We start from the raw sequence: 14,813 nt of genomic DNA, 5'->3' as shown, positions 1-14,813 counted from the left end.
GCACTGTTGCCTCAAAAATCTAGGATCTAGGGCGCTGTGTTAAGATGATCCTCATTTTTTGGTTCCAAGGATTTCTTTATCGTGTGAGCAAATACGATTTTTTTTTTTTTTTTTTTTTTGGTCGAGGAGGATGCTTGGCCACGCCTCCGATCTTTGAAAGCAGGTGATTACTGATCACTGGTGCTTTCTGGGCGAGACAGTGAACTAACCTCCCTCCGTCCCCTCCCCCAAGTCTGGAAAGGTGCAGGATCCGCTAGACCGCGCGTCGCACAGCGGCGGCTGAAGCACACCCGGGATGGTCGCGCGTCCCCAGCACAGCAGAGGAGGGCAGCCAGACGGCCTGGGGAAGGTAGCGGCGGGGAATCGGGTCACGGGCCGCCGTCTAGAGACAGCAGACGGTCAGCTGGGCGGGGGAGGAAGTTGCCGAGCGCAGGTGTGGAAGGGGCTGCTCCAGACCCACCCTTTGCAGCCGAGGGGACTGGGAGACGCGCCGGGGCCGTGGAGATTGCAGACGGGGCGCACTCCTACGCACTCGGTCACCCTCGCTCCCGAGGCCCCGGGGAACGGCTCTCCCCCGGGGGCCCAGCCCGCTGGCGCCAGCACCGCAGAGCCGGCTGCTGAGGGGGGCCGGGCTGCCGCCAGGGGGCGGGAGCGGCGTCGCGAACAATGGCCGCGCTCGGCCGCGGGCCGGCTGGAGGCGGAATGGAGGTAGGGCCGGCGCCGGGCGCGCGCGCGCGCGAGAGAGAGCCGGGCATGCTGGGGCGCGGGAGAGGCTGCGCAGACGGGGGCGCGCGGCGCGAGCCCAGGAGGGCGCGGCGGGAGCGCAGGGGAGGCGGGCGGAGGCGGGGGGCGGGGAGGCCGAGGGGTGGAAGCCGGCGGCGGCGGCGGCGGCCGAGCGGGGTCAGTTCTCTGTAGTGTTTGCCAATGTTGGAGCTGTCTGCAAAGTGTCCCTGGCAAGAAGGTAAATACCCTCGTTGGGGGCGCCCGGGAGGCCCCGACTTCCGTCCCGCTGGCGGAGGAGGCAGAGGGCGCTGGGGAGCCCTGCAGGTCCGCGGCACAGCGAACCCCGAGAACAGTGGCCCCCTTCGCGGCCTCCCCTCCCCCGCGCCTTCCTTCCCTCCCTCGGGCTTTCTCAAGGCAGGAGGGGGAGGGGCTAACAGTGGGGGGCCGGGCCGCTGGGGACAGGCGAATGAATTGGGGGGGGGGGGACGTGTGTGGAGGGGGTAGGACGACACAGGTGTCCTGAGGGGAGGAGCTGGAAGGAAGGCGAGAAGGCCGGCCTAAATGAGGGTGCTGGCGGAGGGCGCGGGAAGGTGGGGGTCGTTGGGGCCGGGATGGGAACGGCCGGAAGAGGGGCTGCTAGTGAAGCGGCAGGGGGAGGGGGAGGGAGGCGAGGGAGGCCCGGGGAGGGTCTGCGGGGAATGGGCCTGGGGGCGCTGGAGGAGGGGCGGCGGGGCTGGGGCGCCCCGGGGGGTGGTGGTGACGGCTATTTCTGTATAATGGGCAAGTGGTGAAGACGTAAGGCGCCGAAATGGGCAAGGTAGGTGGGGCCGAGGAGACGAAATGTATCCTATGACAGGCCAGTCCTGCTGTGGCTCTTACTACTACCATGGTGGCTCGGTTTAAAGGGGTAGTTGGCAGTAGTGACCTTGCCGTGGTGAAGGGAGTTGAGCGAAGAGACAAAGCTCTGTTACAGAATCCACTGTTTGAGGGCAGGGACTGCAGCGTCTCCACGGCGAGCCGGGGACTGTGGTGAGGGGGGTGTTCCGCAGAAGCGACTGAGGGGAGAACGCAGAGCGGGGATTCTTAGGGAGGAGGCGGTGATAATGGCCGTGGGGTTCTGAAGTCCTTGGAAGTATGTGCCGAATTTTGCATTTGTGAATAATTTTCTTTGGAAAGGGTCCATATTTGCCGTGATGTGTTCCCTGCCCCCCTCCCCCCCCACATAGGTTAAGAACTACTTGCGTGTAGGGAAGGACCATCCAATTAGGGTAGACTCGGGAGTTTATTGAGAGATTTTTAAAGTGGGTGGATCCTGCAGAAAGGATAGAGATGGTCCTTTAAGGGTATTTCACTGTTTACTGAAAATAAGGATTTCACAATTTTGGTGAACTTTTGCTGAGCATTACTTGGCTTCTGATGCATGCTGTGTTTTAGGAAAGCATGTGAAAACTGTAAATCAAAATCGTAATGGGCAGGCAGGTTGTTAGTAACCTTGTAGGAGAAAAGATTGTCACATTTCTCCAGTAGGATATTTCTTCCCCGTCCTAGCTTTCTTAAGATGATTCGAATATACTATTGTGAATTGAGCAGTAGTGGAAAAAAATCTTATTTAATAACACGTCAAAACCAAGACTTACTCTGCATCTATTGTTTTGTAATACTGCAAGTTTTCCATTGTTCAGTTTGTCTGTATTTTACTGCAAACAAGAGATATCATATCACTTGAATTGCAGATTTGCTGCATTTTGCAGCAGGCCTGTATTAAATTTTTGAAGCCGTTATGCCAAACTGTGTGGTGTGTGTGCTTTTTTCTCCCCCATGTTATGGTTTCAACTCAAGTCACCATTGCCACATTTCATAACATGACAGTGTATTTCGAAATTTACTCCGAATTGGTGATTAGGTGGTAGGATATGGTGTATATTTCCTCACAAATCACTGCGTTTTCCCTTTAAAAAATAATGTTTTTTATTTCTAAAAATGTTGCTGTATAATCCAAGTATGTATTATTCATTTCAAATAGCATGCCATTTAATTTTAAGGTTTTGACTTTTTATTTGGAAATAATTTCAAGCTTAAAAAAAAATTGCAAGAATAGTGCCCTTTACTCAGATTTACCTGTTACCATTTTACCCATTTATCGTTTGTTCTTTATCATGCACACAAAATATTTTTTTCCTGGACCGGATAAGGGTAAGTTACATACATTGTGCCCCTTTACTCCTAAATGGTTTTGCATGGAAAACCATATAAATTTTATATTTTAGCTTACTTGGCTTGCCTGGAATGAAGTTCTAGTGAGGAGTGGCTTGGTCTGCTTTTCAACAAAGAATAAGAATATAAAAAAAAATCTAAGATAGTCATCAAATTTTTAAATGTGTAAACAATACAGAAAGTGAGGCTAAGTCATTTTCCTGTTTAGGTTCTAGAAGAAAGATATAGTTGGACAAAATATATATATTTTTTCTTTGTACCTAACCTCTTTACTCTTGTTTTTCTTATCTCATTTTCTTTCGTACACTTTGAGTGTATCTGATCAGTTTTGTGTGTAGATCATAATAAAGGGAAAAATCTGGATTTGCAAAATTGAATTCTCTGTTAATATTAGACTTAATAGTTTGAGACATGCACAGTATGAACAATGATATGTAGATATATTTGTGCCTCTCCTAGTTACTCAGGAAAATATTAGACGGGTGTCTAGAATCCATGATATTTATAACTTGTATTTATATAGGTATCATTGTTTGATTTAAATAACCCCCAGAGTTCTATATAGGAGCCTTGCCATGTTATCCTAGCCCTTGACTTTGTTACAGGAAAATTTTAAGAAGGCAAGTATATGGTGAAGAGAAGACAAATTTGAACCAGACTGAACTGGGTTTTAATCCTAGCAATGTGACTGTGGGGAAATAACACAACTCTAGAAAAATGGGGATAACACCTACATCCCCAGTGATGAAAATTAAATGAGTTAATGTAAAAATGGCAAAATATGGCACCTGGCATATAAAACTGGTGTCTGATGAATGTTAGTTTCCTTTTTTTCTTGTTCGTTGGGGGGTATGTGGATTCTTCACTGGAATAGTGTATGGTGTAAGACTTCTATATACTTAGAATATTTCATAGGTTATTTTATATTCCTTACATAAAAGCAGTTTTTTGGGGTACCTACCTTAAAAATTAAAATGGAGGGCCAGCACTGTGGCTCACTCGGGAGAGTGCGGCGCTGGTAGCACCGAGGCCGCGGGTTTGGATCCTATATAGGGATGGCCGGTGCGCTCACTGGCTGAGCCTGGTGCAAACCACACCATGCGAGGGGATAAAAGTTTTTTAAAGGATCCCCATGAAGTTTTAGAGTAAGGAGCTTTGAATTGATAGTTTTGATGTAGTCTAAGAATGGGGATAGTTTTCTTTTTACATTAGGAATGTTTTTGCTTTTCATATAGTCAGATAAGATACTGAAGGTGAGATTTGCCTATCAGTTGTGGAATGGGTTGATATAAAAAATTATAGATATTAATTTAACAACAAGCAATTTTATAAAGCAGTATTTATCAAGGATTCTATAGATCTAATTTTGAACAGCTTTTAATTTATCAGATGGGTAAAGTGTAATTCATAATAAAAGCCATGGGTTATATCAGCAATACATTGCAGATACAGGTTGGACCTTTAATTGTTCATGAGCAGCAAGTTTTCCCCAGTTTGTAGTGCCCTCTCTCCATAAACTGCCCTACCTGTTTTCATTTAGTAGCTTGGAATCTGGAACTGCATGTCCTAATGTGCATGACTGGGTATCACCGTAGGGCATTTTTGGGATGTGTGAATAGGTTTCTTTAAAAGTACTTAGTTATAATTGGAATGAACTGTAGTTGGAAACTTCTTTGACAGAGGAGGGAGAGGTGGATTTCATGAAATCATAGGTAGTATAAAAGTGCTCTGCATTTTATCAATATGTCTCGATATTTTGTCATAGTATTTAAAATATAGGACAGTAGATTGGGCATGTCTGTAAAGACATGTGCCACTGTGGGCATTCTGAATTGTCCATGGTATAGTTGTGAATTATAATTTTTGTATTGATGTAAATCTAATGTAACTTGTTTGATGGAAAAGTGTAAATACAGAATTTTATTGTTACATTACAGAGTGCCATTATAGACACACTAGTTTCATATACTTTGTATAGCTTGTTATTTTATAATTGTGGAGGAAAGGCTTACAGATATTAAAAATTGTATGGTCAATTTTAACTGAATAGTTGTTTTTATATTTGTTACTACATAAAATACCTTTTATATATCAGAAGGTTAGAACTTTTAAAAATGCACCCTGATAGCTTACTGTGCCTATTTCTTGGAATCAGCCATCAGTGTACCAAATTCTAATATTGTAGACATACAGATAGGTCTGTAGATAAGTGTTTGCAACTTTTACAGGCTTATACGAAATAAAAACAAAATGGTGTTTCTCAGAGATGGTGAGTGCTTAATAAAATAATGCTAAATTTTAGAAAGTAGGGGACACTAAATCCCTGAGATGGTTTTAATGCTTTGTTTCACTTTACTTTCCAAATGAATTGTTTTCAATTAAAAAAAAAGAAAATAGGTTGGGTTTGTATTTTTAGTTAGAGCTAGTGTATTTTAACACCATTTGACTAATCCTATACTTTTTAATGACCTCATCTTTTGAATTAAAATGTAAATGTTTAAGTTTTATAACTTATTACTTTCAAATTCTAATGTTACTCATTTGCTTATGTTGAACAGGTAATTTTTTTTGTACTATCCAAATATGCTAATTAATACCTAAAGCACTGTGGAAGTATTGAATTTTGGAGTTGAACAGTATTGTCTTATTTATTGTTGCATAACAAATTATCCCAGAATTTACGGGCTTAAAACAACAAACATTATCTCACAGTTTCTGTGAGTTAGAAATCTGGGTGCAGCTTAGCTGGGTGCCTGTGGATCAAGATATCTTATGAGGTTGCAGTCATGCTATCAGTTGGGGCTGCAGTTGCATCTGAAAGCTTGACTTATTGAAGATCTGCTTCCAAACTCATTCATGTGGCTCTTGTTTTGATTTAGTTCCTTGGGACTATTGGACTGAAAGGCCTCAATTTTTGCTGGCTGTTGGCCGCAGGCTTCTCTTAGTTCTTTGCCACATGGGCATCTCCACACGGCAGCTTGCAATATGGCATCTTGCTTTCCTCAGAGCAGACAAGTGATAGAGTAAGAGAAGGTGACATCCAAGATTTTTTATAACCTAATCTTGGAAGTAGTATCTCATTATTTCTGTTGTATTCTATTTGTTAGAGGCTGCCTACCACATGGACTTTAGTTTACTCTTTAAAGATTGAAAAAAAAAAAAGAAAAAGAAAAATAAATAGATACACAAAGTTAATTTGACCAGGCTCAGAAGGTAATCTGAAGAGCTAGGACTAAAACTCAAATTCACCAATACCCAGGCCTTATGCTCTTCCTACAATGTTCTGTTCTCTTAGGAAATGAGAAATAAAAAGTGATACAGATGCTGAGGACACTATTATAAGGAACACTTTGAAAGTTTTAAAAGTCATTTTGATTTGACTCCAGTTTGTCATCTTGAAAAGACGGTAGCAAAATATGTGTCTGTGTGCGTGTGTGTCTGTGTGTCTAAAGAACCTTTGCTTCTGAAGGAACATTCAATATTAACATTTTACAGCATAAAAATTTTTACACAGGTGGTTGGATTTAGCCCTTTTGATGCATATCAAGACTGTGTTTTTGCTCTGTTGATAATTTTTTGGGGGAGGGGTCTGTATATTTTATATAAACTTTTCCCATTACAAGAGCCCATGATTTAAATGCTTATAAATTTGGGTTTTCCTGCCCTTCTTTGGCATGTTTCTAAATTAAGTGTAGAAGAGATTTATGCCATGAAAAGAAATACAACCAAGGGGAGGAGGTCAGGACGAGAAAGAAGCAAGCCCAAGTGTAACAATGGAGTGTACTATGATAGTGATGTTTTTGTTTTTTATTTTTATTTTATTTCATTTTATTTTATTTTTTTTGTGGTTTGCTGGCACAGGGATATGAACCCATGACCTTGGAGTTGTAAGGTGGTGACTTCTTTTTTGGAAATTTTTATGTTAAATTTTAATGTGCATACTACTCATATTTTTATACTGATGATAACAGACAAAATAACAAACAGAGAAAAAGCATATACCTAGTTAGGTAATCTTACTGTGTATTCTTTTCCATATCACCTCGGAGAATACTTGTGTGTGTTGCATCTGCCTTAGGATTAATTTATCATATAAAGGATGGGAACAAACAAAGCTGTTTAAACATGACTGGTGCATTAACCTGAAATATTTAGATTGGTTTTTGACAGCTTCACTTTTGCTGGGATTGTTTTAGAACTATAGAACCAAAGAGACTTTGTTCAACAGTCTAGATCTGCACTGTCCAGTATGGCAGCCAGTAGCCACATGTGCTTATTTAAGTTTAAATTAACATTAAAGAAAATAAAACATTCACTTTCTTGTTGTGCTAGCCACATTTCAAGTGCTCAGTTGGCATACCAGGCTAGTGACTACTGGATTGGACAGCACAAATATAGAACATTTTCATGGTCATAGAAAGTTCTTTGCTGATCTTGATCAATTCTATTTTATATTTGATTTTGACCAAGGGCATGTGTTTAAATTGCTGGTCTTTGAGGTTACCAACTAAGTTGAACTTTATTTCTTCATTTTCATTTTCCAGTTTTTGGAGCCGTGAGGGATACAGCAGTTTGGTCAATATTGTCTTAACATGCTTCAGATAAATCAGGTGAGTTTGTGTTAAGGCATGACATGCTCACATGGTGCTTTGGCTGTAAGTTGTGGGACATTTTAACTCAGCTTTTCTAGAACGATAACCGGACCACTGCTTTTTAAAGCACTTATTGTATAATCATCACCGGAGGTTGTGCAGGGCCAGTTGTTTAAAGATTGTAGTGATAGTTCCAAAAGTTGGTAATTTCTTTGTGTGTAGATCGGGTTTATCTGTTTTTGATGTCACATCCCTCCAGGACTTGTTGGTGTGTTCAGAATGCTTACACTCATGATATAGCTTCAGTAGGTGGCAGTCCTGCAGACTCCAAGCAATTCTAGTCACAAATCTTGTGAAGTAGGTGTGTCAATGTGTTAAAAAGTTCCTTTTCTGGGGTACTGAAAAAGGCTAGAAGGAAGTGCTCTGCCAAATAAACCACAGCATATAATACCTTAGACTTACTGAAGGAAATATTTTTCTTAGGTCTTGGCATTTCTCCAAGAACTTTATACATTTAATTTGACCTTTTCTGAACAAACAGAACATTGTGTCATAACTATAATACTAGAAAATACTTTGTTTTATTTCTTTTGATTGCAAATCAAGAGAGAAGTAATTTAATTCTTTTTCCCTAACTTGAGAAAGTAATTCAGACCCCCCCTACCCCCAATACACATTCCTGTTCACCTTGCCTAAGAAATTTGTAGTTCCTGTGTATCATTTACCATCTCTAAGCTAATGGCTTCTAAGTTTATACCTGGTCTAGGCTTCTTTTCTGAGCTCCAGACTTAATGTAGCAGTTATCAATTTGATCTCTTAACTTGGATGTCTGTGTACATCTCAGACTTAATGTGTGCCTATGAAACAATCTAGATGCTTCAGTTATACTGGACTGTTTCAGTTCTTAGATTGGGCAAGGTTGTTACAGCTGTAGGGGTTTTGCACAGATTACCTCTGCCTGGACCTCTCTTCCCCTCCCCTTTGCTTGGCACACTTGACTTCAGGCCTAGTATATGCTCTCACAGCACCCTGCTGTTTATTTTGAAGACATCTTGACATTCACAGTTATAGTCAAATATGTAATTATTTGTTTAACGGGTCTCGCTTGCTAGATGGTATGCTTCATGAAGACAGTGACTTTGCTTGTTTACACTTATGTACCCAAGTGCTAGAATAAATAATGTAAGTATTCATATATTTGCTGGATGAGTGGATGAATGGTGCTAGGGTTGTCTGTGAGGAGATCTCAGTTCTTTTCAATAACAGCCACATAATTTTGATATTATTTTGATATTATATGATGCCTGCATTACGCAAGTGCAATTAACATAACATCTCCCTTATTCAAAGTTGTTCTTTGATTTTCTCCTGTACTGGAATCTTAAAGCTGTACTGTGCTTAGTGCTTCTTGTATACTCACAGCTGCTATCAAATCCCATTGGAAGCATTGATGGCACTTTATGAGACTTGACTTACAAACTGTGTTGTAGGTGTGAAGTTGCCACTAAATGGCTTCCTACTGATTCCTGCCATTAATTATATGGGTACAATTAGAATAATTTGTTTCATATTCTACTATAGAGAGATGGAAGTGATCATTCATTTTATGCCACCCAGTTTCATTGGAAATTATAATTTATGGATTAATACTAATGAGAATTTACTGACTGGATGTGTTGCAGGTCATGTTGAGTCAGGCATTGCAGAGAATTTGTAGGATGTTCTGCCTGGCCACAGGCAATTCCCTGCGCTTTGCCTGGAAGTTGTACACAGTGCCTGGAGATACACACATGTAGCTTGTAACGGAATGTATTTCTAGAATCACTTAAGAGCTCCCTCTTGTCATTGACTATATTTTATACCATAAAATGTTGAAGTCTGAGGGGGAAAGTTATCATAACTTAGAATAGTAGAAGCTGTGAAGACTTTTTCTTCAGCCAAACCTAAGTTGAATTCTTAAACTCATGAGTGATTTTTATCTTTTGTTATTTTCATGGTGACTACTTTCTCATAAGAGTGGGGGGTTCTCAAGATAAACAGCATGAAAAGGGGATTTAAGCTGATCCTCAACTTGAAACAGTTAAGATTTTTACTATATGATTTTCAACACTGTATGTAGGATTAGTACTAAATTTTTACTTGGGAGGCATTTTGTTTTCTTAAAATGACTGAATTACACACTTTTTTAGTCCTAAAAGATTCTTTCATGTGTATTCCTAAAACTAATTAAAAATTAAGCTATTGAATACTAAGCTATTTGGTATTTGATATTAACTCTGTCTGACATTATTATGAAACATGGAATGTGCCATGTTCTCTTATGATATAATACTTTCCTACCTTTATTGTGATGCTTATTTTTGCTTTTGCCTTTGAAGAATGTGCATTGTTACCCATGTGCAACTCATGCATACTATAGAAAAATTGGGTGGTATAGAATAGAAAAAAAAATAAAAATCACAAAAAATTCCACTATTCTTTTACAGAGATAATCAGTGCTAACATTTTGGGGTGTATACTTCTAGATTTTTTTCTATACAGGTATGTTTTTATGTGAATATATGTTATTTTTAAAAACTGGGCTTTTACAATACGTAATACTCTGGAGTGATTTAATAATAATCCTTAGTTTGGAAGTACTAAAATTTATTTAACCAAGCCCTTATTGTTAGACAGATTTTTATATTGTAGTTAGTGCCACAGTGAATATTTCTTTTACATACATCTTTCTCCAATTATTTTCTTTAATTACTAAAAATGGAAATACTAGTCAAAGGGGTGTATAGATTTTAAAGATATTTGATGCATAAATACCAAAAATCCAGAATTATATCTACTGAAAGTGTATGAAAATCCCTTTCTTTGCTTCCTTGACAAGTTTTCAATCTTTACCAATCTGTCTGACAAAAAGTGGTATTTTTGTTTGCATTTCTTTGATTTGCTTATATTTGTGTTTTTTGTGTGTGTTTTTGCCTTTTGTGAATTTATCATGTGTGTCCACTGTCATCTTTTCCTTTTTGTTTGTGAATAGCATTCTTTGGATTATACCCATTGAGAATTTTCTGACATAGTATTCATATTCATTACTTTATATTTTCTCACTTATTATTCAGCAAATAACTAATGGGAATCTACTAGTTTCCAGGGTACCACAATAGGTAGGGATTTGGTACATTTTGGGCCTTTCTCTCTGATAATTGTATGTCCCTAGGGAAAGGAAACTCATTTTAGCATTAGGCTGCAGCAAACATAAATTAAAAAGGCACATGTGCTATAAAATAATCTTTTAAAATGAGTGGCTGAAATAGGGCCAATTTGGGGGATTATCTGGTGAGGCAGACTTGACAGGTCAGTGTGTCCTAAGGGATTGGAGAAGTTTATATTAGGCAGCTGTAACATTGGGAGAACCCAGCAGCAGGGAATTTACAGAGGTCTTAGTAGTCTGGTAGTTCCTTTTAACAAGGTTTGGTAGCAAACGTTGGGGACATGGAAGCTAAGAGGAAGCTTTAAGGCTTGACTGAAGTGGAATGGGAGGACAGGCAGGACAAGACAGATTTTCAGTGCCAGAAGCATAGGGCAAGAGGGAGCTAGGTGTTGTAGGTAGAATAAAGTTATTATACTGTATTTTGTAAAACCAGGGCATGATTATCAAGAAACAGAGGCCTAGAGTTTAAGAAACAATGATGTCTATCTCACAGGTTTGTTGTGAGGAGTAACTGAGATAACAAAGGCAAAATGCTTGGTATTAGTCCTGGTACTGCTGTCATTGCTATTAATTTTACTGTCAGTGTTGCTGTTGGCTATTGCTGCCTGACCCTGGAGATTGGTGAGAAAGAAGGGTAGAGGGCAGAGATTAGGTAGGTCATTGAGTAAAGTGTTTGAGGGAATGAATTACTTGGCCACTTTCTCAAGCCCACATTAGCTTCAAGTGCTGTTCCTTTTCTTACCATAGACACCAGGAATTCTAATCTTTTTTCTTTAAAGTTGCAGCTACTGACTCTTAGTTATTTTTTTCTCCAAGTCTGGGTGTGGAGTAGGATCTGCAGTCTGCCCATCTCTCTTGTAGCTGTAGGATATAGCCTACAGATAGGAGATAAGAAAAATGGTAAACATAAGAAGGTTAAAGTGTATAAGAAGGACTTTTACTTTCCCCTAGGGTAGCATAACAGGAGCTGGATTTATCCTCTGTGTAGCCAACTTCCAAGATGGCCTGCAATGATTCCTACATTTTTATATTTATACCATTATGTAATCCCCTTACACATTGTACTGGGGTTGGTTTGTGTGACCTATAGAACATGGCAGAAGTGACGGACAATTTCCAAGGATAGGTTATTTATAAAACACATTGTGGTTTCTGCTTCACCCTTTCTCTTGGACCCCCACTTCTCTCTGTCTCTCTTTCTCTCACTCCCTTATTACTCACTGTTAAGAGTAGTTAGTTACCATATTGTGAACAGCCAGATGAGGAGGCCCATGTGGTAAGAAATCGAGGCCTACTGCCAATAGCCAACAAGGAACTGAGGTCTCTAGCCAACAGTATGTGAGTGAGCCTTCTTGGAAAGCAGATCTTCTAGCTCTAGTCAAACTTCCAGCCCTAGACTACTGCCTTACTAGCATCTTGACTGTAACCCCATGAGAGATCCTGAGCCAGAACCAACTAGCTGAGCTGCTCCCTGATTGACGACCCTTAAAAACTGTGTGGGAAAAAAAATGCCCATTTTTTTTTCCTTGAAGTTTTAAAAATTTTATTTATTTTATTTTTTATATTTTATTTTATTTTGTCGATATACAATGTGGTTGATAATTGTGGCCCATTACCGAAACCAAGTTGGGGTAATATGCAGCGGAAGTATACCATTCCTCCTCAAACAACTTGAGAACATATAAAATATGTAGATAATGGTTTTTAGACATTAGGTGACAAGTAGCACCAGACTCTGATCCCTGAGAATGGAATCAAATTTAGGTAAAGCCCTTCAATTGCACCAGCTTATGGTAGAGCCTAGAGGCAGTTTATGGGCTGCAATGCAAGGAGGAGAACCCCAAACAGCCCAGCAGTCTTGTTGAGGTAAGGAGACAAAGATAAGAATTTGGGAAGGCCAAGGTGGTTCTAACTGCAGGTCAGAGTACCAGAGAAAAAGGAGCTGAAGGGGTTGGGGGTGGTAGAACATATTCTAAAAAGCAAGAGAGTATGAACAAGCGTGCATGCACTGTGGAGATCTGCAGATGGTTTGCCTTTAGTATTGGCTGAGTTCTGATACTCGTAGTTGCTTGACAGGACCTACCTGAAGTCAAAGAAAAAACTATTGGAAAACAATTAAAAAAAAATTTACAGAGCATACATAGGCTGAAAATAGTATTCTCACAACCCAGAGCAAAAGACCTTTTAATATTTGGGGCACTGAGAAGAGTCCTCAGAAGGCTCCAAGTGATTTCAAGTAACTTAACTGCACCAGAATACTATTCAGAGGAATACAACATAATTCAGTTACCACAATGTAAAATTCACAGTTTTTATCATCCAATCAAAAATTAAAATGCTTGCCTTACCTTCAGTAGTGGATAGAACATGTAGACAGAAGATAGTAAGGAAATAGAGGACTTTTACAACAGCATAAACCAACTAAACCTAAAAGACACGTACAGAACACTCAGCAATAGCAGAATATATATTCTTCTCAAGTGTACATGAAACATTCTCTAGGATATGTTAGGCCACAAAACAAGTTTCAATAAATTTAGAAAGATTGAAGTCATATGGAGTATCTTTTCAACCACAATGAAATGAAGTTAGAAATAACTGAAAGAATATATATGGTCTCTGACTTAGGATTTTTTGACTTTACAATGATTTGAAAGTGAAAGTCATATGCATTCAGTAGAAGCTGTACTTTGAGTACACATACAAACATTCCGTTTTTCACTTTCAGTACAGTATTTAATCAATTACATGAGATATTCAACACTTCATTATAAAAATAAGCTTTGTGTTAGATGATGTTGCCCAAACTGTAGGCTAATGTAAGTGTTGTGAACATGTTTCAGGTAGGCTAGATGAAGCTATGATGTTCACTAAGTTAGGTGTGTTAAGTGCATTTTTGACTTAAGATATTTTCAACCTGTGATGGGGTTATTGGTATGTAACCCATTGTAAATCATGGAACATCTGTACTGGAAAATGTACAAATATGTGGACATGAAACAACACACTATTAAATAATAGGTCAAAGTAGAAATCACAGGAGAAATTAGAAAATATTTAGAGACAAATGAAAATGAAAACTATACATGGCTTGGGCCGGCCCGTGGCTCACTCAGGAGAGTGTGGTGCTGATAACACCAAGGGCATGGGTTCGGATCCCATATGGGGATGGCTGGTTCACTCACTGGGTGAGTGTGGTTCTGACAACACCAAGTCAAGGGTTAAGATCCCCTTACTGGTCATCTTTTAAAAAACAAAAACAAACAAACAAAAACTATACATGGCTTATGTGGTTCAGCAAAAGCAGGACACAGAGGGCAATTAATAGCAGTAAACACCTACATTAAAAAAGAAGAAAGATCTTAAATAAGTAATCTAACTGTACACCTTAAGTAAACTAGAGAGAGGAGCAAATTAAACTCACAACCAGCAGAAGAAAGGAAAAAATAAAAATTATATGAAATATAATAAAGATAAATAAAATATTAAAGATTAATGAAATAGAGAATAGGAAAACATTATAGAGAATTAGTGAAGGCAAAAGTTAGTTCTTTGAAAATATTAGCAGCTCTTTCCCTGCCACCACCAAGTTGTGTGGAGGTGGAGGCAGAGGTGGAGACTTGGTTGTGTTCAAGATTCAGCTTCATCTGTAGGTAACCCACCACCATGTCTGAGGAAGGCACTGCTGCTGGAGGTGTAATGGATGTTAATATTGCTTTGCAAGAAGTACTGAAGACTGCCCTCATCCATGGTGGCCTAGCATGTGGAATTTGCAAAGCTGCCAATAGCCTTAGACAAGTGCCAAGCCCTTCTCTGTGTGCTTACATCCAACGGTGATGAGCCTGTGTAAAGTTGGTGGAGGCCCCTTGTGCTGAACACCAAATCAACCTAACAGGTTGATGACAACAAGAAACTAGGGAAAAACCGAGAGAGAGAGAAAACCCCATAAAGTGGTTGGTTGCAGTTGTGTAGTAGTTAAGGAGTGGCAAAGAATCTCAGGCCAAAGATGTCATTGAAGAGTACTTCAAGTGCAAGAAATGAACAAATAAGTTTGGCTCACAAAGGAAAAAAAAAGATGA

The 14,813-nt window shown here is 39.9% G+C and overlaps 1 protein-coding gene and 1 pseudogene across 12 annotated transcripts in view; both read left to right on the top strand.

Annotated features, from left to right (window-relative positions):
• Positions 1–318: 318 nt before the first annotated feature.
• Positions 319–14,813, top strand: part of STAU2 (staufen double-stranded RNA binding protein 2) — a 290,691-nt gene continuing 276,196 nt past the window's right edge. For 5 of the 12 annotated variants that reach the window (XM_063079347.1, XM_063079354.1, XM_063079344.1 and 2 more), the window contains exons 1-3: positions 871–961; positions 7,482–7,547; positions 10,016–10,070. Coding sequence is in view for 3 of the 12 variants with exons in the window: in XM_063079352.1 (XP_062935422.1) it covers positions 7,530–7,547 (18 nt within the window). In the remaining 9 variants the exon portion in view is untranslated. Of the gene's footprint in view, positions 350–870; positions 962–1,225; positions 1,314–7,481; positions 7,548–10,015; positions 10,071–14,813 lie in introns of those variants that run through there. The other 7 variants (XM_063079345.1, XM_063079352.1, XM_063079350.1 and 4 more) reach the window with 7 other exon arrangements.
• On the top strand, positions 14,401–14,775 carry LOC134364117 (small ribosomal subunit protein eS12-like; annotated as a pseudogene).

Source organism: Cynocephalus volans, chromosome 15 (assembly GCF_027409185.1).
Source record: "Cynocephalus volans isolate mCynVol1 chromosome 15, mCynVol1.pri, whole genome shotgun sequence".
Taxonomy (NCBI): Eukaryota; Metazoa; Chordata; class Mammalia; order Dermoptera; family Cynocephalidae; genus Cynocephalus; species Cynocephalus volans.
Note: the sequence above shows the minus strand (reverse complement) of the source record. Positions and strands in the feature narration are given on the sequence as shown.